Here is a 26,411-nt window from a genome sequence, read left to right on the forward strand (position 1 = left end):
GGGCCTTTGGGACAGTCAGCTGATCGTCCGATGATACCACTACCGGTACCACTACTACTACTACTACTACTACTACTACTACTACTACTACCACTACTATCACTACCACCACTACCACCACTACCACCACTACCACCACTACTACCACTACCACCACTACTACTAACAGCTGCAGATGACCACTCGCCACCTAAACAAGACGGACCCGGATATGATGGAGTGCACATGTAACAAGCTCATCACGGCCACCGGTATCACCTCCAAACCCAAGCCCGGCCCTTAGGACCCAGTCAGTTCAATAGGCCCTCCTCCCACGCCGTTGAAGCCGGCCGTCGCCGGTCCGTGAAGGAGGTGGTGGTCCGACACGGATGATGCCAGTTCAGGGCCCGGACGGAATGTCTATGGCCAGGCCAGTATAAGCCAGCCACGAAGCGGGTTATAGGGTTTGCATGAGCGACTATCTACGACTCTAAGCGCGGCATCAACAGATTCTTACATAGCGGAAGACGGCGGCTCGGAACCTGAATCACGACGTGGTTCGAGAGCTTCATGACGAGGCAGGTACAGACTGATGCGAGGGTAAATGAAGGAGAATCGGTATTCGATGAGCAATAATAGTAATAGAACGCAAAGAAGCTTGAGCCTTACCCTGAAAGACTGTTTCTTCATTATATCACATTCCAATCGGGGGACGGTCATTTTTGAGATGTGCTGATACCTTAGTAGCTTCATTTACTTCGTGCCAGGAGGTAAGGACTGTGCTCTATAATCGCCATCTTTGGACCTCATCAATAAAGGCTCCCTTATCACCGTAACCCAACCCGTACATTCCTGGGCTCCGCCAAAGACGGCCACCTCTTAAAGGAGCCTACCGTTTAATTACATCGGAAAGAAACGAACGTCGAACTGAACTCCGGGTAGACCTGACCATTTTTCCCGGTCCACCACATAGATGGACCCTTGGTACTGCAGTCGGCTTGACTATTTTTTATTTATCAGCTATTTATTTGGAGTCGATAGTATAAATCGTAAGAAGTGCTTTGCTTGCTTACTTGAAGAATACGCAAGTGGCTCCATAAGTATCGAAGGAGTTGGTGGTTCTCAAAGAGTTTCCTGACAGATTGACTTCATTTGACTTTCATCAGCTTTCAACCGACTTGATAATATTACTTTATTGAAGAAGTTCGACTGACCGCATTCGTTATTCTGGAATTTGACTTGTGCGCAGCTCAAGAATTCGCGAACTCCGCAAAGGCTGATAGTTCTGCCAGCTCTGCCAGCGAGAGTATGAGCTGCGAAGATGATTGTAGGGACGATGGCTTTAGTAATCAACATGTTGATAGATCGATTGGGCAGAAAATAATTTACTGTAAAGGCGGATGGGATAAATGTTGACTGGAAAGATAAGATGCTTACAACATGAGTTGGGTCACAGAGAAGGACGGGACGGAAACTTGTTTATATAAAATTTTAAAGAGGTATACTTTTCCAACTGCCGACCGGTCTCATGATGAACCCCCTGAGGGTAGGAAACAAAGGGCTTTACAGCCCCTCCCTTGCCCCGTCCTATGAATACGTGTGCGACCCAGTTAGCCCCATAAATTGTAAAGCGGTGGTTTCTGAATGGCTTAATGCCCTTTCAGCTCTACAAGACCTTGTTCAGCTCAATTTGCATAGACTAAAGGCTCTCTTACAGATAATTTTCAAGGCTGATTGGTTGGTTGAAGCCCTGGTAAGAGCCCTTGGAAGATTGTACTTTGCATGTACTACGTACTACGTCGCAGGCGTAAGTAAGTATTACCCCTCGAGGGTGCCTCAAAAGTTTAGTTTCCACTTTAAACCCCCTGGTTACCCTACCCTCAAGGGGTAATACGTACGTAGTACTTACGCCTGCGACGTACGTACAGTAGTATTACTACTTTATAATCCAGACAAAAGTATGATTTGCGTTGCCTTGTTCCCAGCCAGTGAATTGATATCGGATCGTATATTAAGCCCTCCCTTGCTTTTCCATTCGCTTTTCAACAAGGATAGCATGTATATTATCGATCTCTGCTAAGTATAGTCCAAAAGAGAACAGCGTTTATAGGATGATACTTCGTATAGCTCTACGATACTAGACGATAAATATTTAACTTATCAATTAATTATATTAGGAAAGCGTCGTGAAACGTAATCCATCATCATTTAGGATCGAAGATCGAAGGAATTTCCGGCTAGCCGTGCCTTAATATTTACAACGAACTTGAGACGGAGAATAGCCGATAAGCTTTGCTTCATTTACGTAGTATTAGCGCACGGTTATTTTAAGATAAGATCGCAAGAAAAGCTAATCGTACCCCTGGTCGGAGTACTAGTCAGAGGCAGGAATGCGGTTCCTAGTACCCTTCAGTAATACGGTCAACTTTTTCGTGATTCTTCTTTTAATATATATATTATATTTAAAATATAATATTATTCTTTAAGAATAGACCTACTTTAAGAAAAAATTTAGAAGCTGGTAGGATTTTAAAACGCGATTATATCTTTATATTAACCTCGTCGGCGGTTTCCTGCCTCTGACTAGTACTCCGACCAGGGGTACGATTAAAGCCAAATTCAAAAAGTGTATTTATATGCCGACGCACGCGGTCTTTGTGTACGGAGTATCACTTACTACGTACTTTTTATTCACTTTCTAAGGAATTTCTAAAGAGAAGAGAGCTTTTAGTAAAGCTTCATTAGAAGTTAAGGCGTTAAAATCATTCGTTAACGGTAATAAACTCGACGGTATACTACTTAGTACTTTCGTATTTTATACCGCGACTTCAGAGTTTGGTATAATCCGTACTCTCCCCCGCTTTTTGAATATACGTCGAAAGTATAATTTTGCAAAAGACTAACCAGTACTAGGTTTTAAACCGATCAACTTACCACGGTACAGGCCTAAGTATTACCCCTCGAGGGTGCCTTAAAAGTTTAGTTTCCACTTCAAACCCCCTGTTTTCCCTACCCCCGAGGGGTAATACTTACGCCTGCGACGTAGTATACTCTGTAAAGATTCATTCAGCTTTGCAAACTATCTTTAAGCTAGTATTTAATTTATGCAATAAAGTTAGCAAGGCTTTAAGCCATTCAAATACTACGTATCACCGCTTTACGATTTATAAAGCTAAACTAAATCCGATAATTATTTATAAGGGGAATAGTACTACGTAGAGGAGGACTATACGTGTTACTATTAATACTATGCGTACAGGCCAAATACGGTACGTAGTAACTACCGCTTCAACTCGAGAAAGTGGAGCGCGGGGCTGTCAATAACGTCTGATCTCTGTTTCTTACTCCGAAATAACCGATGCGTCGACTGCGCAAAAGGCCATTTGTTGTACGGGGATGGACCTCGAAACTATACTGGAGCCAATTAGACGCCGAATCCAGGCAATTCACGGATCTTTATAAAGTCAATAGCCCATTTACGGAGTTAAGGGTTTACGCGGTATGCCCTGAGGGCTACTGTATGGACCAGGGATTTTGTTATAATCACAAGATAAGGTTCTTGAAGGCAAATAAGAAAGGGGGGGTTTTACTAGTACATCACGTAAATTAAAAACGCGTTTGGATTGGTTGCGGCGCTTAACAAAAGTCAAATCGAGGTTCTCCGATGAATTACCACGGTACAGGCCTAAGTACTACTAGGTACGTAATATTTATCTTCAAGCATGTACTATACGTAGTACTATTACCCTTCGAGGGTGCCTCAAAAGTTTAATTTCCACTTTAAAACCCCCTGGTTACCCTACCCTCGAGGGATAATACTTACTTACGCCTGAGACGTAGCAATACCGGTAGTATCAACGCTGCTCGCTTGGTATTCTTATGGTGTAATTAAGTTTCCGTGGGGGGATTGGGGAAAGTGGGGGGTTTTCTGAGCCTTTCAAATCTATACTTACTTTGTACTCGTGGGGCCAGCATATCCGTCCTTATGCTTTGTATAGTTAGTTAGCCGCGCGTGTATTCAATAAGATCGACTTTACACTATTATTCTAGACGATCTTCTACGTATGTATAGGCAGATCTACTAGCCGAACGAGTATATACGTCATTTGTTAGTTGTACGTTTGTTAGATGGGACACTTGATCAAACTACGCTTTTACGAAGTGGACCGGCCCGTACTTTTACGTAAGTAAGGTGGTGCTGGTCAGGAAATGGAGGCTTCGGCGGGCAACAAAACCTAACTTAAGAGGCTATTATTCTTTTTTACGAGCCTTCGGCTCTTTCTTGCGACAGAAAGTCTAGAAAGCCGAGATGGAATCATCGATATATGACGTCTTTGCGAAGAGATTTTGCTCTACCGGCAAACTACGCCGACTACGATTTACTAGTACGTTTCACGGGCATGTCAACGGAAAAGACTACTGGATTTGCGATGAAAAAGGAACGGATATAAAAGATAAAGTAAGAAGGGCTTAGTTCGACTGATCGAAAAAACGGTATTGCGCTTACGAAAAGCATTTTGCAAATATGCTGGCTTTAGACAAAAGCTACAAACGCAAGCCCTTATAACTTTACGATATACGAGAACAACGTTTATACTACTAAATTGCTTCTGGAGGTAAATAAGGTATTTGCGATACAAAGTATATCAGTCGTCTGACTACTCCGTATATGCAAAGGCTCGTAATTGCGACCTTGTGCACTCTGGTACTTGGTATCTCAACTTTCCCCTACTTGTACTCATGCATGCGTTGATCTTCTCTAACCGGGGAAATGGCTGTGACGCTCTGCATGATTGGCTCGTGTATATTTAGAAAATTCAAATTTATATTTAGGGCGATTTTCGTCGACATCGGCATGGGGATGCGTTTCATCGTAAACTCTCGAGGGACTTTGCTCAGCGGGCCACAAGCTGAACCCCAGCCATAGAGTTTGCGATGGTTTCTCTTCCTCGTACCCTTGTGGAGAAGGAGGCTCGGTTCTTCACTTATACGAAGTGCCTCTTACGAACCTGCAACTTTCTCTCGCGGCAGAAAGATCCGAAAGCCGAGGTCAAATCATCGATATACGGCGAGTCTTCGAAGAGATTTTCTTTTACCGGCGGTTCCCAACCTCCTCTTTCACTCGACCATCACACCGATCACGATCTATACTTCACGGGCATACCGAGTGAAAAAAAAAAAAAAATCAAAAGGATTTGCGATAATAGAAGAACGGGTACAACTGAAGAAGGGCATAATTCGATCGATTGAAAACTCGGCATTATGCCTTCGATAAAAGCGCTTTGCGAATATACCGGCTTTGTAATGTTAGGAACCAATAGCTGAATAGCTTCACCACAAGAAACCCACTTCTTTCATTTCAAAAGAAAAAAGGAATCTCTAGAGCGCATGATCGAATACATATAAAAAGACAGAAGATAAAAACATCTAGCATTCCTACATTTAAGCAGCAGCAGGCAGGCGCTTGAGAACCCCCCCTCCCACCCCCTTCCTTTCTTTCTTTCTTCCGTCTTCATTTCAAAAATATCTGCGAAAATCAAACATGTATATATATTTATTTGTTCGGCCCGTACGTACGTATCGTATCTATCGGATTACCGAGGCACTTCAGTGTGGGTAGGGAACGTATGTTGAGGTGAGGATGATATTTCCAAGTTCTTCTCAGCAGGAGAATTCTATATACCGGTAGCCTCCTAGGGACCTAGGGAGCGCGTGCGCCCTAAGTGTGCCTAGTGGTCTCAGGCTATCACAGAGGCCAATGTGGCAGTCAGGAGTGGAAGGAACGCGGATAGCAGTAGCGTGACAGTATCACGTGATGGTGGACCGTGACCGTGCATCATTCCATCGCCATTCATGTAAAAATCCTTTTCCTTTAGGATTTAATCCTCTCCCCACCTCTCCTCTCTTCTCCTCTCCTCTCCTCACCTCTAACGAAAAAAAAAAACGCAAAACCGACTGGGATAGTATCTACCTAGATACCTAGATACCTACCGCTAGCCAGAAACCCTCCTCCCCATCCATCCCCCCGCTGTATAATCGGTGAGCGTAGCACCTTCTCCAACTATGTCAGATGGCGTCTGTATAACGTCGATCCCCTTCTATGATAATAAAAAACCATGATGATAATAGAGATTACTTTTATTTTAAAAAATCCAGTTGCAAGATCAGGGGCAATTTTATCTGTGAGACACAAGAGTCCTTCTAGGCGCTTTTTAAACGCTTCAAAAATACGTATTGCTAGTAAGGCATCACGTATGGTATAATACCTTATACGTGCAAAGATTAGCCTTAGCATGCGTTCTCAGCATACAGCGTCAGAACGCTTCTACAGTCTCTTTCTACAATACAAGTCAATCATTAATTACAACCTAAACACCTCCCAAATTGCGGTGAGACCGTAGTCAGTACGTGATCTAGCAATGCTAGATATCATCCCCTTCACGCTTGCTTGCTGTTTCCGAACTCATAGCTGGCCAGAGAGCAAGGCCTCCGTCGCTGGATAGTGCGTTAGTACGTACACATTCACAGGAAGCGAGGTAGGACGACGGTAACATACCAGAGTTAATATATGCTCTTCGAGCATCAAGCTGCACGCCAAACCTTCTCTCAAGCTCCACCTTGATGCTCTTCTTCGTGACAGTCATCAAATCGGCCGTCTTCAGAATCTCTCTGATCTCAGCCAAGATCGCATCGTCACTTGGCAGGCCGGCGAGATTCGCCAACTCGTGTTCTTGCTGGCCAAGGTACTGAGAACCACCCCATTGGCTCTGGCGATGCTCCAGTCCCATGGCGTCAGAAGGCGCGAGAGACATGCGGGAGCCGGACATGTGAGCGTGCTTGGCTTCGTAAGGCGAGTAGACTTCGGCTCGCGACATAGGGCGCGAAGCGTAGTTGTACTCGGAAGTCGCGACGGGGTGCTTGGTGCCATAGGAGTAGCCTGAGACTTCGGAGCGATCGTCTTTCATGGTCTGGGCTTCCCAGAGCTCGGCTTGGTACTCCTCCCACTTCTTATGTGGGATGGAGTCGGGGTCGAATTTGCCCTCATCGGTGATGACGATCTTACGACCCTTCTCCCCTGTCACAACACGAGTGTTGCCCCAGGAGAAATCGTCCATGTGCCAGAAACTGTACAAGGGAAGACCGAAGGAGAAGACCGGGATGGCGAGAATGTAGAGTATCATCCACCCGATCATTTCCCACTTGCGATGCAGAATGAAGATGATGGCTTGCAGACCGTAGATGACGGCGAGCAGGATGAAAGCGATGGTCGGTACGGTGCCCGGGTTGATGATAAGTGTGATGATCAAATATACTATATAGACCAGGGTGATAGGTTGGACCAGGGTCGAGAGCAAGTCGATGAAAACGATAAAGCGCATACTGAAGCAGCAGAAGCCACAGAGTTGAGACATAGGGATGAGCTCAGCGAGGTTGTGCACCGTGGAGTTGATCCACCGACGACGTTGAGAGAGGAAAACGCTCCAGGAGTCGGGTGCCACAGTCCACGCATGCGCGTTGCGGATGTACTTAGTTTTATACTTGGGATGATGCTTGAGTAAGAGTGTTGTCAAGTAACGATCCTCACCCAAATGAAGCAAATTCTTCATGTGAAGAGTATCGACCCGAATCTCGGCGTATGACTCGACAACATCGCGACTGACAAACAGCGGCTTGCCAGATTCGGCGGCTCGGATCCGGACCATGGTAAAACATCCAGGCAAGCAGGTAACACTGCCAAACAAACTCTCGAAAGCCTTGGAAAGATTATGCGAAATGTAATACTCGTAAACCTGAATCATGGTGACGAAGGAGGATCTCGGGTTGGATAACGCGGTCTCTCCACAGCAGCCGATTAGTCTCGTGTCGTCAATAAACGCCGAGACGAATCGAGTTACCGAATCCGCAGCCACGACGGTATCGGCGTCGATGGTCAATAAGTACTCGTAGAACGTTGGGTTGACACCGATGATATTCCGGATTTGGTGATACATTTCGAGCTCCATGGGACTCATCGCGGTGTTGTAGTGGACTCTGTTCAAAAATCTCATCAAGACCATCTGAGAATCACGCTTACCTCTGTTACCCGGGCGTGAGACCTCGGAGGGCTTACCAATCTTGACGACGACCAGGAAGGGCACGATGTGGCCCTGGACTTCGTACAGACCGGAGTAGATTTTGCCCATGTTGTGTTGCTTCAGGCCCTCACCCAGAGACTCGAAGCTCAAGGGTTCGGGGTCGACGGTCTCGGCAACACCGAGAATGTCGAGTACGATACGCGGAGTCGGCTTCTCGTTTCCTTGTCCAATGATCATTCCGTCACAGATGACAACGAGAAGTTTGCGCTTATCATCGTACTTCATTCTTGCAGCAGAGTCAATGGCACGGCGGAGGGATTCCTCGTCTTCGGTATAAACAGGCACCTGGCAGATGACAAACTTGTCGAGATTCTCAGGGACATTTTTCGACCCGAATTGTAGAGCTGCGGCGAATTTGAATCCAATGACGGCGAGCAGGACAATAGACACGGCCAAGATTAGGTAGGTGGCGAATTGGCACCTGACCGAGTTTCTCGTATCGACGTCGCCAACGTAAAAGAGGTTGTCCAGGCAGATCGACATTCGAGAGCGCATACCCGCATCAATAGCTAATGCATTCCAGAGGTCGGTGACATCACTGCCGGCTCTCTGTTGGAACAGCTCCACGACGAGAGGGTTCATAAAGTCAGTACTGATATCAGTAGGGGTCTCTTCGCCCGGCTTGACAAGCACTTTGCGGCCTCCCTGGATGTACTTGGTAAAGTCATAGACTCGGCCGTTGAGGATTGCAATGGAGTTCGATTTGGAGGCCAACGTCTTCACATACTGGGCCGTGTACCCAATGGTGCCTTCTTTGTAATTGGATCTGAGCATCAACATCTGCTCGAAGAACCAATCAGGACGGCTGTCGTTGGTCCATGATCGAAAGTCGTGGTACTGCCAGTTGAGATCGGTCGCCGCAATGACGGATGCCGAGCCAGTGACATTGGTGCTCGAGTAGTCAAGCGTGATAGAAGGATCAACAGTTCCCTTGACTCCTTGACATAGAGCTGAGACCTGTACCGGGAAAAGAGAGGTAGCATCGAGGCCGGCGTAATTCAAGATGGCCTTTTGCGGGATGATGAATGGGTAGTGGGATGGCGCAAACGCTTTCAGGTTGAATACCTGCCCTCGGATGGAGACGTAGGCATCGTCATTTTTGCCGTTGTGGCGCGTCAATTCAGCAGCACTGAAGACGTATTGTTTCGGGCAAATGAGGAAGGGAAATACGACGATCATGAAGGCGACAAAGCCGCAACTCAGCCAAATCATCATGTTGATGGCAAGCTTTTCTCTCCATGCGATTCGGACATCTTTGCGAGGCATCCGCCCAACCACCCGGATCAGGAAGTCAGGAAGCATCCATGTCATCAGGTAGACGAGGAACATCCACCTCTTACGGATTACACTGGTCTGGACCTCTTCCACTTCGACCATCGCCTTCTCGTTGCCCTTCTCGGCCATTTGCTCTCTGGTATCCAGATTCCGAAACATGTCGCCGCCTCCGAGAGCAGAGGCACCGGCCTCGGAACGGGTATCGATGTCATTGCTGCCGAAGTAACCTGATTTCTTGTCACCGTAGCCGGGGCTGAGGCCTGAAGGGGGACCAAGGAGCCGCTCTTTGGATGCTCCATAGGAACCACCATCGCCAGGCGAGAGCACATCCTCCCCGCTTTCCGAGTTTGTCGGATAGCGCCCGGGGACGTATCCACGCTCGGCGAGTTTGGCGATTTCTGACCAGCACCGTTCACTCAAGAAAACCCCGGTAAATCCTATGCTTGCCTCGTTGGCTGCCCACCGCTTCTCATCCACTACCATCTGAGCCTTTTCACGCTCGCTTCCGACCAGGATCGTTTCTGCGTCGGCAAGACCCAGAAACTCGCCAAAGGGGAGGAAGAGACTGAAATCTGCGTTGCGGAGACGTTGGCTGATCTCGGCGATGCCAAAGGTCTGGATCTGTGTGCGGACGCATTTGCTGTCGAATTGGTTTGCGATACGACGGTCGTTCGGCTTGAGACAGAATACAAAGTATGGGTTTGTATTTGGCGCACTGAGAGACTTGGTCACGTTATCGAGCGAGGACAGGAACTGAGCGGCAGCCCCTTGGTCGATGTTCCGGCCCCGGCGGCTCTTTGCGTCGTCGTCGACCAGTCCCATCTCTTCGACCGATTCGTCGAACGGCGATACCTTGCCGGTGTCTCGAGCAGAGAATCTGGATGGCCTATCCCCCTTCTTCCCCATCACACTTGGCTTTCGGAGAGGTTTCGAGCTTACTTGCGCCTGCACAATGGTTGACCGTTCTTGAGGGTGGACCATAGTCTGCAAGGCTTCTTGTCCAAAGATTTGCCCGACAAACTCGCTCTTGGTCGAGGCAATCAGGTTCATCAAGTCTCCCGAGATCACTTCCCCGTTCTCCTCCACCAACCCAGACACCTGATACTCGACCTCGCCGGCGAAGTGCTTTACGGTAAAGGACGCCGCTGCGTTGTGCGTTGCAAAGTTGCTGCCTGGAAGCTTTGCGGTGGCGCTTCCGACGGAGATGGCAGGGTTCTTGCCATCGAATCGTTTTCGCAGACTCTCCAGCAACTGCATGTCGGTCTTGTTGCGCTTCGTTTGGTCGTCTAGGATGCTGAGGAGACCATTTCCGTGTTTGAGCAGGCCTTTGACGGCATCGGAGTTGTCGAAGTAGCTGGTTGGGGCCACACTGACCTCTTCACTATCGAGCATTTCCCCCCTGGCCTCGAAGAAACTTTGAAGGGTGAAGTTGTACAGGGATTCCGTAGCGGCATTGTTGAGAAGCTGGTCGAGCTTGGAATCGGTCGCTTGCTGCTGAGAAAAACCCGGAAAGTCTACAATCGATATGGTGTTGGCGACTGTATCTTCGACCGCACATACTCTCTGGTTGATGGTTTCGATCACATAGGCTACCAAGAGCGAGTACAGGGTCCGAGCAAGCTCGTCGGCGTTACTCCTCGCCCCCTTGGGGTCCAGCATGACCGTTACGCGCTCCCGGTGAAGGATCTTGGTCTTGTACCCCAGAGTCGCCTGCAGGTCCGCGGCACTGACACCTAGGAATGCAGCAATGATGCCGAGCACTTCCTTATTCTTCACCACGGTCACGAGTTGTCCTCCTTCGTGAGAGAAGCCACCACTGTCGTCCCCCGCACTGGTGGTTGCCTCGGTGGTTTCGAATTCCAGCTGTCCAATGTGGAGAATGCTGGCCATGACCTGACATATCTCGGCAATCTCACTCCGAGGGAATTCGAGCTTCCGGAGAGCGGTTTTGAAGAGTTGGAATCCTTCCGCATCATTGATCCCCACCTTCAGTTGCGTTGGGTGGCCGAGGTAGCGCCATCTCTTCTGCTGGGAGCCAAGCGAGTGTCTGTTGTTCCCGGAGTGAGGCGGATGGACCACACCCGAGAAGCCCCCGTTGGTATCGAGTCCGAGATGGGATTTCTCGGCCGCACTGGTTCCGGCCAGGAGGTAGTACAAGACATGGAAACTACGCTCTCCGGTCGGAACCGAGGCGACTCGGCTCCGCTCCAGCCTGTGGTCGAGCAGTTTTCCTCCCAGAAGGGTTGGGTTGACGGTCGAGGAGGTGTCGTACTGGAGCTCGAAGAAAAGACCCGACTTGGACGCCGTGGGGGTCGTAGCGGTTTTCGTGGTCGTCAGGGTGTCGAAAACATAGGCAGCGAGTGAGAGCTTCGTCGAAAGCGGGGTGGATGATTTGCTCAAGAGGGCAGAGAGCAGATGAGACCGAACGGTGGTTTTACCTGACCCGGACTCTCCCCTACAGACGGATGGATTAGCAATTCCTCTCGGAGGACGAAGAGAAAAGATGCGTATGGTCACGCAAGCAGCTTACAGGAAAACAACGGCCTGGTTTTCCGAGCGGGCTCCCAGTCGCGTGTATGCTCTCTCGGCCAAGTCCTCCGCGCCTCCCATGGCACTTCCCTCCTTTCCCCCATCCGGACCCTTGGTTGAGGTAGAATAGGTGTTCAGGCATATTAAGGCGTGGGAGGATAGCTGGGCGGTTGGCAGAGATACATGGAACCGGCTGGCGAGATGTGCGGTGAGATGCGTGTCGGACTGGAGATGCGCTGGCAAGGCGGGCAGTGAGGGTTGGGAATGGGCACCGCCGCTCCCTCCTTGGTTGTTGCCGGCCATAGCTGCTGGTGTGCTCGGGGGGTGGGTTGGCCGGGTCGGAACCCACGGGGGGGGATCGGTCTTGTCAGAATTGCTTCGGGGGATTTTCGAGTTCGAGCAGTGGGATCCTGAAGATCAGCGAGTGTGAGGGGGTGATGGTGCGTTGAGGAAGTGGTGAATGAAGAGGTGTGGTGGTGGTGGATAGAGATGGCGGCGGTGGTGGTGATGGCTACGGTGATGGTGATGGTGATGGTGGTGGTAGTGGTTATGAATGAATGAAGAATACAAAATATGGCGAGTAGCGAATGTGTGGTGTTGTTGGTGTTGTTGGTGTTGGTGGTGTTGGTGGTGTTGGTGGTGTTGGTGGTATTGCGGATGTGGAAGTGGATGTGGATGGGAGCTAAGTAATAGGCAGATCTAAGCGGATGGGTAGTGGAAGCCCAAGATCTCTCGCTGCCCTTCTTCCCTTCCCTTCCCGCACGATATCCGTCCACAGTCTGTCTACAGTGGCTCCTGTATGGGGGCTTACCGGCCGCAGTCGACCAGGCGTCCCAACAGCTAAGGTGGGGTGTGCATCTATCACTCGGCTCACGCGGCCGCGGCTGGTCGATAGTGCGCCAATATCCAAGGTGCGACTAAGCGTAGCCGGCCGCCTAATCTTGGCGCATGGCCACGATCTATTTTAGGATCACCCACTCACTCGCTACGCTGCCATCATTTGCTTGCAATCCCCACTTTCACGGGGCAAGATCCGTCTTGTGGGTTTGGGTTTGTTTACCTTTTTCTCCCTTTTTTTCGGCCCTTTCAACCCCCTATCCGGATGGCGAAGAAGGCGGCTGGCTGTAGGCTGGCTGTATGTACCGAGTCTTGTCAGGAATGGAAAGATGAAAACACGCTCTTGATTCATGTCATGTTGTTTGAATTTTATCTCTTCCTTTCTTTTCATCTCTTCTCTTCTCTTCTCTTCTCTTCTCACCGCATCTCATCTCATCGCTTCTCATCCCATCTCATCCCATCTCATCCCATCTCGTCTCATCTCGGCTCGTCCCGAGTTAGCCACCACCTGCGAGCCATGTGTTTGTTTGTTTGTTTGTTGACATCAAATCCGGACTACAGCGACTTCCCGTTACCTTACACACGAATCGATGGACCGCCGCTTTGAGTAAAGAGGCCCCGCTCCCCCAACGGCCCCGCTCTTTCTCGCTAAAGGGTAAAGCAGCAGCCGGCCAAGGCACCACCAGACCCGTTCAGGGGCGACCGAACTTCCGCACCGCCTGCCGTACAGACAACTAAACTAAACTATCTGACTGTTACCCGCCCCAACTCCCATTCTCGAATCTTCAATTCTCAGCCTCCTCCTCGCCACACTCGCTTTGATGTTGATGAAAGATATCCTCCCATCTCCCTATCTTTCCCTCCCGTTGCCCATTGCTGCTTTTTATATTATCCCTCTTTAATTCAATATCAGTCTATACTAAATCTCGCTGCATTCCATCCTTCTATCCATCCTTCTATCCATCCATCCATCCATCCATCCATCCATCCATCAATCCAACCCATCGCGTCCTCACCACGCTCAATCGCTTGCCCTCAACCGTGCATTCTAGACGCCTCTCCGGATATCTCATCTCCATCTGCGAGGGGTCCGAGTCCACATAGATCGATCCCACTCAATTAGACGAAAGAGAAAACTGGTCGGTCCTGGTGTTCCGCGGCAATCATCAACACTGACGCCAGGAGGAAGGGGAAAAATAAAACCCCCCAAAGCCTAGTGGGAATCAAGACACCACCAACACCTCCTCCTCCTCCTCCTTCGCTGGTCCACGATGGCGGCCAACGCCCGGATGTCGACGTACTCGAACACCTCGTCGTACCAGGGGCAGAGGAATGTGAACCCGGCTGCTCAACCATCAGCACAGGTCTCGACGACGAGTCTCCTGAACGCGGTCCATACAATCTACACGTCCGGCCAACCATACAGGCTAGACTCCAGCACCTCTCTCGTCGTGAACAACTGGCTCACGGCCTCACAGCCCGACCCGGAAGGGAGGATAGGCGGTACGGTCGATGCCGGCCTGTCTGCCCGTGCTTGGGAGCATGCCAGGCGACGTGCGGAAGATGGATGCATACTTCTCGGGTAGGAATGTCCCGATCTCTTCCAGAATTGACCTGACTGACTTGACAGCTCCCTGCATGAGTCGACCCCGTCGGTCCTCGCGCCCTTCCTCCAGACCCTCCCATTATCGATCCCGGCTTCCCTATATACTGCACTCAACGCATTGCGAGCTTTCCTTCACTCCGTATCGCCACAGAACTACTCGGCACCTCGCTACTCTGCTCTCGGTGTCACTCTCACCCTGACCCTGGCTGGAAATCTGACCGCGGCATCCATAGCTCTCTCTCAGGGAGGAATCGATACTTCCAAGGGCCTTCTGAACATTCCAGCCAAGCCGGGTTACCGAGCATTCGATGTGTTCTACTATCTCCTCACGTCAGCTTCCACGCCCGCCGAACGAGAGTTCCTAGGGCTCCAAACCGCGTCGAGCTATGCCCTTCTGGCAAAGTCCGGCACCTACGATCCCCCTTCGTACCTCCCGACGGGAGACGATGCTGCCGCCGCGGACGACTTCCGAGCTTCGTTGAAGGAGATTGGTATCAAGGGTGCAGCTCACAGGAATCTGATTTCCATCTTGGTCGGATTGTTGAAACTCGGCGACACGTTGAACTTCAATCTGGATGAGGATGCTTTGGAGGAGGTTTGTGAAGACGTCGGAGGGCTGCTCGGTCTTGAACCAGAGGTTCTGCTCAGCCAATGCACAACAGCGGACCGTGAAATTCTGATTGGCGGGCTGTACGAAGCCTTGGTCGACTGGGTCATTCTGAGAGCCAACGAGGCCATCGCAGCCGAAATGAGCCGGATCAAAGACTGCGATTCTTCCGATGGTGGTCGAGGCGCGAGAACCCCAAAGACTGAGGAGGACAACGGAGACACGGTTTGCATCACAGTTTTGGAGATTCCAGATCCAAGTTTTGGCAAGGCGGCCGCTATGCGTGGGGTCTTTGATGATACCCAAGGCATCAACTTCGAGATGAAAGAGGATGGAGTTGATGTGGTCCCCGTTGGCTCTACGATCCTCCGCGAAATGCAGAACTCTGTGTCTGAGGTAGGCCCGGATCTTGGGATAATGACTGGACCAGCCGGCCGTGAGCGTGAGCACGAGCTCGAAAAAAGAGAGATTGTCCTCGAAAAGGTTGGCAGGGAAGGCGAAGAGGGTGGATTTTTGACGAGGCTCCTCTTCCCCGTTGAGGGAGAAGGCATCAACTTGGGACGACGAGGCCGCATTGACTTGCCAGTCGTCCTCGGAAGCAGTCGCGTGTGGTACCACCTCTCGCTCCACCCAACGGATGAGTCCCCGGCCAGTTTGGCTGCTCTCCCTTCGATGACCTCCGCATGGTCTGCAGGAACAGTCTCGAGACAACTTCGCTCGTGGAGGCTCCCCGAATGGGCGAACCGCCGAAACAAGCACCTCGATTTCACTGCGGATTTTGATCACGAGGAATTCTGCCAGAGATATGCACCTCTCGGATGCAAGGATGGAAAGGATGGGATCGAAGGCTGGATTATGGAGCGTGGGTGGAGCAACGGCGAGGTCGTTGTTGGCACCGAACGCATTTGGATGCGTGAAAGTGCTTGGTGGGAAGCTGAGGGGATGCTGGACCTGAAACCCACAGACGACCAAGGCTTCGCTGGGTTGGGCGGCTTGCTCGGCGCCGACACGGGATACTCGGGTGCTCCTCATAACGGTAGCGGCTTCTTCGCTCCCATGACTGACTTGACGCATCAAGAAAGCCGAGAGGGGCTCCTCGCTCGCCAGCAAAGCTCCGCGACACTCTCTCGAAGTGCTCCGGGCGCTGCTCGGTCTGTGGCTCCCACGGCGCGGAACATCACTGCTGGGGATTACGGTCTGGGCCTCAAAGGAGATAACACCAAAGGCCAGGTCTTCTATACTAACGAAATGGGCGAACTCGTCAGTGGTATCGATCCCGAGTTGGCTGAGCCCAAGAGTATCACTACCTCGGATCTGACATCCAGCCGTCGGATCTGGGTTGGTGTGGTTTGGGGACTGACCTTCTGGTGTCCTTCGTTCCTTCTCAGATTCGTTGGCCGGATGAAGCGTCCTGACGTGCGTATGGCATGGAGAGAAAAGGTGGTGTTGTGCATGATCATAACCTTCTTCAACTGTCTCATCATCTTCTGGATTCTGTTCTTCGGCAAACTTCTCTGTCCGAATTTTGACAAGGCATGGGATGCAGCTGAGGTTGCCAGTCATCAAGGCACGGCCGACTACTGGGTCAGTATCCGCGGGAAGGTTTACGACATGACCAAGTTCTATAAGCTTCAACACAGTGACACAGCGATCAAGACATCGGCCGCGACGATGGAACCATTTGCTGGGATGAACCTGGATGACTACTTCGTGCCACCCCTTACCGTGGCCTGCCCCGGCCTGGTCACCGACCCTGCTCTCTCTCTTCTCGCGAATAACACGGTGGCGGACCCCACTGCTGTCCACACCTCCGGACCTCAAACGCCCTATAGAACCAGCGCACTGTACGACATCAACTGGTACGGTTCGAAATTCTTGCCCAAGCTCAAGGAGTACTATCACGGCGAGCTTGTTACGGACAAGAGCAAAGTTAAGAGTCAGGGCCAGAACAACAATCACTACTGGTTTATCCTCGATAATAAGATCTACGATTTGACAAACTACTATTACACATTGGATACGTTCAACAACTTGGCCTCATACAATTTCCTCGACGATAGCGTCTCTGACTTGATCAAGAGTAACCCTGGTCTCGACATCACAAAGGACTGGAACAAGATGTTCAACGCTGCCAATGCCACCCAACAAGTAGTGATTCAGAACAACCTGAATTGCATATCAAATAGTTGGTATGTCGGCATCCCCGATTTCCGGTACACTGCAAGGTGCCAAGCCAACAACTACTTGCTGCTCGCCTTCACGATTCTCTTGTGTGCCGTTATTCTTGCCAAGTTCTTGGCTGCTCTTCAGTTTGGGTCTAAACGTCGTCCGAGTCCTCAAGATAAGTTCGTCATTTGTCAGGTTCCTGCTTACACCGAAGGAGAAGATTCTCTGCGGAAGGCCCTTGATTCCCTCACGGCCCTCCAATATGACAACAAGAGAAAGCTTATCTGTGTTATCTGCGATGGTATGATCGTCGGTGGTGGTAATGATCGACCGACGCCCAAGATTGTTCTGGATATCTTGGGAGTCGATCCCAAGATAGATCCTCCCGCACTGCCGTTCAAATCGGTGGGTAACAGCAGCGAGCAGCTCAACTACGGCAAGGTTTACTCTGGACTCTATGAGTACGAAGGCAACGTTGTCCCGTACCTGGTCGTCGTCAAGGTCGGAAAGGAATCCGAGCAGTCGAAGAGCAAGCCTGGTAATCGTGGAAAGCGAGACTCCCAAATCCTGCTCATGAGCTTCCTCAACCGCGTCCATCACCGAGCTCCCATGTGCCCTCTCGAGCTGGAAATGTTCCACCAGATCAATAACATTATTGGTGTCGACCCCGAGCTTTACGAATACCTTTTGATGGTTGATGCCGATACCTGTGTTCGCGAGGACTCTCTGAACTACCTTGTCGCGGCCTGTGCAAACAACGCCAAGATTGCTGGTATTTGCGGTGAAACTTCTCTCGAGAACGAAGAGCGCTCTTGGTGGACTATGATTCAAGTCTATGAATACTTCATCTCCCATCACTTGGCCAAGGCTTTCGAGTCTCTATTCGGCAGTGTTACTTGTCTTCCTGGATGGTGAGTTTCTAGTCTGGTCTATCCTGAAACCTCAGGGCTAACCATGATAGTTTCTCCATGTACCGTCTCCGCACATCTGACAAGGGCAAGCCTCTCATTATCTCTGATGTTATGATCCGTGACTACAGTGACTGCGTCGTCGATACCTTACATAAGAAGAACCTCCTATCTCTCGGAGAAGATCGATACCTCACGACTCTCATGACGAAGCACTTCCCATACATGTCATATAAATTTGTCCCCGAAGCCTATTGTCAAACCGCCGCCCCTGAGACATGGAGTGTTCTTCTATCCCAGCGACGAAGATGGATTAACTCTACCATTCACAACTTGGCCGAACTGGTCTGGCTCAAGGAACTGTGTGGATTCTGTTGTTTCAGTATGCGCTTCGTCGTCTTTATCGATCTCTTCGGAACCATCCTCTTGCCTGCAACTTGCGCATACCTTGGTTACCTCATCTACAACGTCGCTGCCGGCGAAGGTCAGTTCCCGTTGATTTCGATCATCATGTTAGCAGCAGTCTACGGTCTACAGGCCCTGATTTTCATCCTGAAGCGTCAATGGCAGCACATTGGATGGATGATCATCTATATCATGGCTTTCCCCATATACTCTTTCATCCTGCCAATCTACTCTTTCTGGAACCAGGATAACTTCTCCTGGGGAAACACCCGTATCGTCATCGGTGAGAAGGGAGGCAAGCAAGTCGTTGCTATCGATGACGAAGGCTTCGATCCGCGCAGCATACCTCTCCAACGCTGGGACGACTATGCACTTATCAACAATCTGCCCGGGCGTCGCGGCGGAGCGGTGGAGAAAGCCTACGAGGGCTACGACGACCAGTACGAGATGGACGACATGAAATCCATGTACTCCTCCGTCAAACCGGCATCTACCATCCTCACTGGCTTTCCCCAGCGCGGCGGCTACATGCCTCCTCAGTCTCCGGCTGGTGGAGCACCCAGACAATCAGTCTACTCCATAAACCAGTACGGACAACCCCACGGTAACTCCTCCGTGATGTCTCTCGGTGGAGGCCTGCATCACGACGGTTGCTCTGCATCGCCGTATCAGGATTACCCCGCGCACTCCCCGCGGCCTGGCATGGCCGTCAACCCGTCGTCGCAGGATCTGCTCTCAGGCCAGCCATCTCCGTTGCACCCGAGTCGCAGCCAAGTCGGCCTTGGCGGGCCACGCACACCGTCGCAGTTTGATTTCCAGCGTGGCAATGCTGGTCCAGATGACTTGATGGTCATTGAAGCCATCCAGAACTGCCTTCGTGAGGTTGATCTCGATAACGTCACGAAGAAACAAGTCCGGGCCTTGGTTGAGCAGAGACTGCAGACAGAGTTGGTGGGCGAGAGGCGGACATTTATGGATCGCATGATTGATAGCGAGTTGGCGGCCATGTGAAAAGGGTGTGTATAGGAAGTTGTGTCGCATATGTTCATAGTTTCTTTCAAATCTAGGAAAGAAGGGGTGTGATGTGATCAGGCTGGGCTGGGTGCTTGCGTGTGCGTGGGCCTGGGCCTGTGCGCCTGTGTGTGGTGTTTAGGTGTTGATTAGATATTTCCAGTGCAACGGCCACTACGATTGACATATTCATGTTGCATAATAGGTACCAAGGTACAACAATACGGTCATTTGAATATGGATCATCTCTGCTGCACTGCAATGGACTCAGAGTCCATCTTGCTCCCGCTTCTTCATTCTGCATGCTCGGAATCGTAATCGGAACTGTAATAAATAACCTGTCGTCTTGGATATTGTAAGCAGAAGAGCGATCTTTGGATAGATAGATGAGATAGACAGAGAGCATGAAAAAGAGAGATCCGTCGAGGGCGCCAACTCGCTAGCTCGCTAAGTGGTGGTGTGCAAATAAGGAGAGGGAGAGACGTGGGGAGCGGTGAAATTATATTATATTTGTTTGGGTGAGGAGAAGGTAGAAAGAATAGCACGGGATGGATCGGAGTCAAATATGACGGGAAGAGAGCGTCCATCCATTTATGAAATTGTGAAAGAACTTGTATTACTTCTTCTTCCTTGAAGGATGAAGACCCATTCCGCCTGCTCGATATGAAAGATATTGTTTACTTGAAAGATTGATTAGCGTTTTCTTTCATTCTTTAGCGAGGCCCTTGAACTGCGCTGGAACTGGATGAATTCTGTTTAGCTTTAAAAAAAGATGATTAAATTTCAAATTACATTAATCAATATATATAACCCAAAATGCCAATTCGACTCGCAGTCCAGATGAGCCACAACGCTAAATATCCCTGGAATATCCCAAATCCTGCCTCATGCCTACCGTTTTCCACCCTTCGACGCATCAGATTCAGCATTCGTATCTCCTACCGTACTCGAGCTTCTCTGCTCCTCCTCCCTCACCCTCCTCATGTCATCTTCCTCTTCCTTTCTCCTCTCAAGCCTCACTCTTCTCTCCTCTCTCCAAATCGGGCCCCATTTCATCTCGACCATCAACATGGGGCTTGCAGTAATACACACCAGCGCAACGAATGTGAAGCACCAGCCTCTCCCCATCGATTTAATCATAATATCGATGATACCCGTGCCTCCCGCCCCGACAGAACATCTCAAAAGATTATTCGCCGCTGTCGCCGTGGAGGGACTCTGTGGGTAGAGGTCAACGACGAGCGTACTGAGAATGTTGAAGGACCCGTTGATGCAGAGACCCATGAAAAATTGGAGGATGAGCGGTGCCGCTAGGTGTGCGTTTTGCTCCAGAACCCAGCCGTAGCAGAGACAGCACGCGAGACCGAAATAGAGGATGGGCCAAATGATTTCGAGGCGTGCGCGCTCGATGGGGAATTTCGAGAGGTCGTCGCCGTGTTTACGATCGATGGTGAAACCGATCTTCTGTGCTACTCTCTTGTAATTACGATCCAGCATCTTCCCATTGACGAAGCTAGCAACTGCACATCCACAACCGAACGGAATGTAGCAGAGTCCAATCTGAAGATCATTGTAACCGTAAATCTCTTCAAACAGTTGTGGTATCGATGCAACGACATCGTAGAAAGCCGTGTAGAGCAAGGAGTTGTAGACCAGAACAAATGCCATGTCCTTCTCCATGACGATGCGAACAGTCTTGAGCGGGTTGGGCCATCTGAGCTTTCGCCCTCTAGCCAATTCCTCCTGCGCTAGACGGCGTCCTTCAGCCGTGGCTGATCGGGAGAGGCCATCCAAAGCCTTGCCCTCCTTGCGTTGCTGGTACCAATCGAGGACAGTCATGTTCCAGCCTGGAGGAGGTACCGAGCCGTTGCCCACCACATTGCGTCCTGTTTCCGAGACGGTGAGGGCGAACGGGACGAGGAAACATGCGGCGGTAATGACAAGGAACCAAAAGATCGAACGCCATCCCAGGAACTGCGCAAGGATACCACCAATTACAGGACCAAGGGCTGGTCCCATCATAGTCCCCGCTCCCACAATGCCCATGTACGTTCCTCGCTCGGCACTGGTAGATACATCTGCAACGACACCGAAACCCAGCGCAACTGCACCACTGCTTCCGGTACTCTGCAAGCATCGTAGAGTGAACAGAGCGGCATAGGAGTTCTGCAATGCCAGTCCAACGTTGGCACCTATGTATATGATGAAAGCTAGTATATACGCCGGTCGTCTACCCGCCATGTCCGCCAGATCTCCGAAGATTGTAGGGGCCAGCCCTTGGAGGATCATATAAGACGTCAGGGTCAAGTTGATCAAGGTCGTCGAGACGTGGAGCTCTTCCTTCAGCGGGTTCAATGCGGGGAAGTATATATTGGCGGAAGTTGGTGAGAGGAAGGCGGCCCAGGTAACCATTGCAACAATATATCGCTTTTTCCACTTGCCGAAAGCCGAGTACACAGGTCCGGTCGCGACGGCAGCCAACGCCTCGAGGTCTCGGGCGGCATCCTGGGCGGCCTGGGTCTCTTCTGAATGCGAGGAAGAAGCTCGAGAGGCGTCCAGTGCGGGTGCCACGACTGGCGTCGCAGGTTCTATGAGGACGGCGCCTTGTATAGCTGCTCCGATCTCCTCGGACTTCTCTGCCGCGACCCGGCGGTTATCTTGCGCCATCGTTGTCGAAGCCGCAGAGCAAAAATAGCAGAGCAATATAGCAATAATTGAGAAAAGCAACACTTGCCCAACAATTTGATTCAAGATGAAAGAGTAGGTCGGTACTGATATTCTACCGACCTCATCGCGTACGGCAGAGGCAGACGGAGACACTTACAAGATATCATACATACCTGCCTTGACCTGCCTTGACCAGCTCTGCCCTGCCCTGCCCAAGCCCGGTGCAACGGCAGCCGGCGATCTCCACGGAATGAGGATGGGGGTGGTTGTTGGTTGTTGATTGTTGGTTGTTGGTTGTGGGTTGTTGGAAGAAAGCATCCCCTTCTTCCCGGTGGGCGTCATTGGCCACCAGTCCAGTCTGGTACTTGCAGACTGGTCGGTTCGCCACATCGCATCCGTGGCGCCGATAAGTAAGTAATGGGTGGCGACGCTGATCAGACTGAGTGCGTGCGTTGGAGGAAGACGACGAGGATATCGCTGGTTGGCAACGAAGAAGAAGAGGTGGCAGGACGGGCGGAGGAAGGGCACGGCAGAGGCCAGGCATCGACCGACCGTCGGGAGTCTGGATGATGAAGAGGATGGTGGTGGTGGTGGTGGAGGTGGACGAGGCGGAAGAGTCAAAAGTTGAAGAACGATTCAAGGTCGTCGGCGGCTAAGCAACTTCGCCGACAACAAGCTTAAGGTTACTTACGGATGTCGATGCAGGAATAGAAGAGAAAAAGAAAAAAAAAAAAACAGAAACCAAAATAGAAATAGAAAAAGAAGCATTCTACGGAGGAAAAGAAGCTTGGATTAAGCGAGGGAAGAAGGCTACCTATCCTGACTGTGAATGCTGGTTGGTAACTTGATTATCTTCCGTACGGAGCTGCCACCGACCCGACCCCTCCAACAACCCAATTTCATCCTCGACGGATCACCACAAAGACATCTGCTTTCATGCCACCATGGCCGACCTCACCCCCATTCTCAACGAGCTTCTGAAAAGCCATGATGCTCGACCGACAGCAGATCCGTCCTTGTCCCTGCGGAATATTGACAGCTTCTTAAAGGAGGCCTACGAGATAGTGAGTACGCTCTGCCCTTCCTCTCCAGCTCCAGCTCCAGCTCCAGCTCCAGCTCCAGCTTGATCTCCCCTCCAGCACCTTCCCATCTTCTTCTTCCCTCTCACTCACTCACCATCGTTCGCAGAACGCGGGCATTGTCTCGTTGAACAGGGAGCTTCGGGGGATCCGCCAGTCCTACCTCTCCACCGCACCACCTCCTCGCCGCTCAGTACTATCGCAGCACGGGAAGCCATGGCAACACCTGACCGACCGTCAAAAGGACCAGATCGATGCCGAGACCAAGCAGCTCCTGCGGGATCTCGATTGGCGGATCCAGTCCCTCGCGGGGGCTGAGACTACACGACAGGAGACGGAACAGGCCGTGCGGAAGGGGAAATATGCGAAGATGGGCCTCGGCGCCCTGGGGCAGTGGGCGGCGGGCGGGGTCGGGCAGTCCAAAACGCTGGACGAGCAGCTGGACGAGGCCAAGAGCAACCAGGTGAAGGTGCACCGCGAGAGCGTGCTCTGGTATCTACGAGAGAAGCTACACGAATGCGGGAGGGCGCAAGCCGAGATGATGGAGAAGAGGATCATGCGCCAGCTGGAGAAGAACAAGAACATGATCTCCAAGTCACGGATGGGCGGCGGGCCAGAGCTTGCGGGATTCGGGCACACGCCAATGCCCCCACCGAACACATCTGCAGAGAGAGAGCCCGTCCCGGAGCAAGAAAATCTGACGCCGGAACAAATCCAGATGTTCCAGAAGGAGGAGGAGGACATGTTAAAGCATTACGAGAGCACGTTGGACCAGGTGAGGTGCGTATGACGGATGAACGGATTTCCTGAGGGAGGTGGCTGCGTGGAAATGGGGGCGATGGGGGCAATGGGGGCAATGGGGGAAATCGCAGCTAACATTGCTTGTCACAGGACGGCGGAGAAATCTCTCATGGAGATATCGGAGCTGCAGACTCAACTCGTGAACAACTTGGCTGTGCAGTCCGCGCACATCGACCAGCTGGTGACGGATTCCTTCGTCACGGCGGAGAATGTCGGAGGGGGCAACAAGCAGTTGAAGAAGGCGACGGAGCGGAAAAGCACGGCGAAATACGTCTTCTACGCCTCCTGCGGGCTGAGTGCCTTTCTGATTGTGTGGGACCTCGTAATCTGATATTTGATCTACGGGGGCTCATCACTGCATTTGACATGTTTGGGTTGGAGGGGGAGGAAGGGAGGGTATATATGTATTATGTATTATATGTACTATATGTATGTTGTATGTACCGGTATCTTGTACGTCGCAGATGTTTATTTACTGTCTGATCGCATAGCATGATTGCACTGCACTGATCTGATCTGATCTGATTTTATAGCAGACTTGCCTCGGTTCGGTTCGCAGGCAGGGTCCTGAGTCCGAGTCCTGAGTCCTGAGTCCTGAGTCCCGAGTCCTGACTCCTGACGAGGGAGTACGGAGCAGAGGCCCTGGCTGTACTCAGCAAGTCACAAGTCAGTAATAGTAATACGAATAATACGAAAGTATTTAAGCCCGAGACTTCCCCAGTTCTGCACATTCAAATCCACTTTTCAGGTCCACCTCCAAACTCAACCTTGCAGACGGAACGGAAGCTTAAGTGAAGTCCGATTGTTACCTCGGCTCGCTACCCTGTGCTGCCCTGCCTTCACTTCCATTCCTCTTCCTCTTCCTCTTCCACTTCCACTCCCTCTCCCACTCCCTCTCCCACTTCACTTCCACAACATGCCCTCGCCCTCCTCTTCTTCTTCACCCCCAAAGCTCAGACTCCAGAGCATCTCCAGCCACATGTCGTCCTTCACGTCCACTAGCTTCCCGGCCGATGCGGTGCCTCAAGCTCCCGAGGATCCCCTCTTTGGCTTGATGGCAGCCTTCCGGGCCGACCCCTTTGACAAGAAAGTCGATCTGGGAATCGGCGCCTACCGAGACGACGATGCAAAGCCGTGGGTTTTACCAGTTGTCAAGAAGGTGAGTCGCACCCAGCTCCAACAAGCAAGCAAGTAAGCAAGCAAGCTATCAGGACTACAAACTAACGGAGAACCCCCCTCGTGCTCTGCAGGCCGATGAGATCCTCCGCAACGATCCCGCCTTGAACCACGAATACCTCCCCATCGCCGGTCTGGCAAGCTTCACGTCCGCCGCCGCAAAGCTCATCTTGGGCGCCGACTCGCCAGCTCTCACCGAGAAGCGCGCATGCTCCGTGCAAACCATCTCGGGCACCGGAGCCGTCCATCTGGGCGCCCTCTTCCTCAAGAGATTCTTCCCCGGCTCCCCCACCGTCTACTTCAGCAACCCGACATGGGCCAACCACAACCAGATCTTCGCCAACGTCGCCCTCCCCTCCGCTACCTACCCCTACTTCTCCAAGGACACCAAAGGTCTGGACTTCGCCGGCATGAAGAAGACCATCGCCGACGCCCCCGACCACAGCATCATCCTGCTGCACGCCTGCGCGCACAACCCAACCGGTGTCGACCCGACGAAAGAGCAGTGGAAGGAGCTGGCCGTGCTGATGGCAGAGAAGTCCCACTTCCCGTTCTTCGACTGCGCATACCAGGGCTTTGCGTCGGGGGACCTGGCGAAGGATGCCTGGGCTGTCCACCACTTCGTCGAGCAAGGCTTCGAGCTGTGCATTGCCCAGTCCTTCGCCAAGAACTTCGGTCTGTACGGCGAGCGGGCCGGCTGCTTCCACTTCGTCACCGGGCCGGGCTCGGACGCTCAGAAGACGATCGGTCGCATCTCTTCCCAGCTCGCCATCCTCCAGCGCTCCGAGATCTCGAATCCGCCCGCGTACGGTGCACGCATTGCCAGCCTGGTTCTGAACGACGAGGCGCTCTTCAAGGAGTGGGAGGAGAACCTGCGGACCATGGCGGGACGGATCATCACGATGCGCAAGGAGCTCCGGGCGAAGTTGGAGGCGTTGGGCACGCCGGGCACCTGGAACCACATCACGGATCAGATCGGCATGTTCTCGTTTACGGGCTTGAGCGAGAAGCAGGTGTTGACGTTGCGAGATGTGGCACACGTCTACATGACGAAGAACGGTCGGATCAGTATGGCGGGCTTGAACACCAAGAATATCGATTACTTTGCCAAGGCGGTGGATAAGGTGGTTCAGGAGACCCAGTAGACGGGATGTATTATAGGTATAACGAATTGATGATGGAGGGGGTCAAGGCTTGTCTGGCGGGTCCGGTCTACACGGTGCTAGGAAA

General features: G+C 51.5%; 6 protein-coding genes across 6 annotated transcripts; 3 read left to right on the forward strand and 3 right to left on the reverse strand.

The window, feature by feature from the left end:
* Positions 1–875: 875 nt before the first annotated feature.
* L3040_004832 (uncharacterized protein) lies at positions 876–1,335 on the reverse strand (the record flags this gene model as incomplete). Its single annotated transcript, XM_066156348.1, has 3 exons — positions 876–981; positions 1,053–1,125; positions 1,194–1,335. 3 exons carry the CDS (start codon positions 1,333–1,335, stop codon positions 876–878), a joined length of 321 nt encoding a protein of 106 aa, XP_066011761.1.
* A 5,107-nt stretch (positions 1,336–6,442) lies between these two features.
* Positions 6,443–12,221, reverse strand: L3040_004833 (uncharacterized protein; the record flags this gene model as incomplete). Its single annotated transcript, XM_007288549.1, has 3 exons — positions 6,443–6,474; positions 6,536–11,844; positions 11,920–12,221. The coding sequence occupies 3 exons, from the start codon at positions 12,219–12,221 to the stop codon at positions 6,443–6,445; spliced, it is 5,643 nt and encodes a 1,880-aa protein (XP_007288611.1).
* A 1,805-nt stretch (positions 12,222–14,026) lies between these two features.
* Positions 14,027–19,458, forward strand: L3040_004834 (uncharacterized protein; the record flags this gene model as incomplete). The annotated part of the gene is made up of 3 exons (XM_007288550.1): positions 14,027–14,337; positions 14,386–18,045; positions 18,096–19,458. 3 exons carry the CDS (start codon positions 14,027–14,029, stop codon positions 19,456–19,458), a joined length of 5,334 nt encoding a protein of 1,777 aa, XP_007288612.1.
* An 891-nt stretch (positions 19,459–20,349) lies between these two features.
* Positions 20,350–22,125, reverse strand: L3040_004835 (uncharacterized protein; the record flags this gene model as incomplete). Its single annotated transcript, XM_007288551.1, has 1 exon — positions 20,350–22,125. One exon carries the CDS (start codon positions 22,123–22,125, stop codon positions 20,350–20,352), a length of 1,776 nt encoding a protein of 591 aa, XP_007288613.1.
* Positions 22,126–23,069: 944 nt separating this feature from the next.
* On the forward strand, positions 23,070–24,336 carry L3040_004836 (uncharacterized protein; the record flags this gene model as incomplete). Its single annotated transcript, XM_007288552.1, has 3 exons — positions 23,070–23,189; positions 23,314–23,984; positions 24,096–24,336. 3 exons carry the CDS (start codon positions 23,070–23,072, stop codon positions 24,334–24,336), a joined length of 1,032 nt encoding a protein of 343 aa, XP_007288614.1.
* A 648-nt stretch (positions 24,337–24,984) lies between these two features.
* Positions 24,985–26,326, forward strand: L3040_004837 (uncharacterized protein; the record flags this gene model as incomplete). The annotated part of the gene is made up of 2 exons (XM_066156349.1): positions 24,985–25,164; positions 25,256–26,326. 2 exons carry the CDS (start codon positions 24,985–24,987, stop codon positions 26,324–26,326), a joined length of 1,251 nt encoding a protein of 416 aa, XP_066011762.1.
* Positions 26,327–26,411: the final 85 nt, after the last annotated feature.

Source organism: Drepanopeziza brunnea (genome assembly GCF_022702325.1).
Source record: "Drepanopeziza brunnea f. sp. 'multigermtubi' strain 214-2 chromosome Unknown ctg7, whole genome shotgun sequence".
Lineage (NCBI taxonomy): Eukaryota > Fungi > Ascomycota > Leotiomycetes > Helotiales > Drepanopezizaceae > Drepanopeziza > Drepanopeziza brunnea.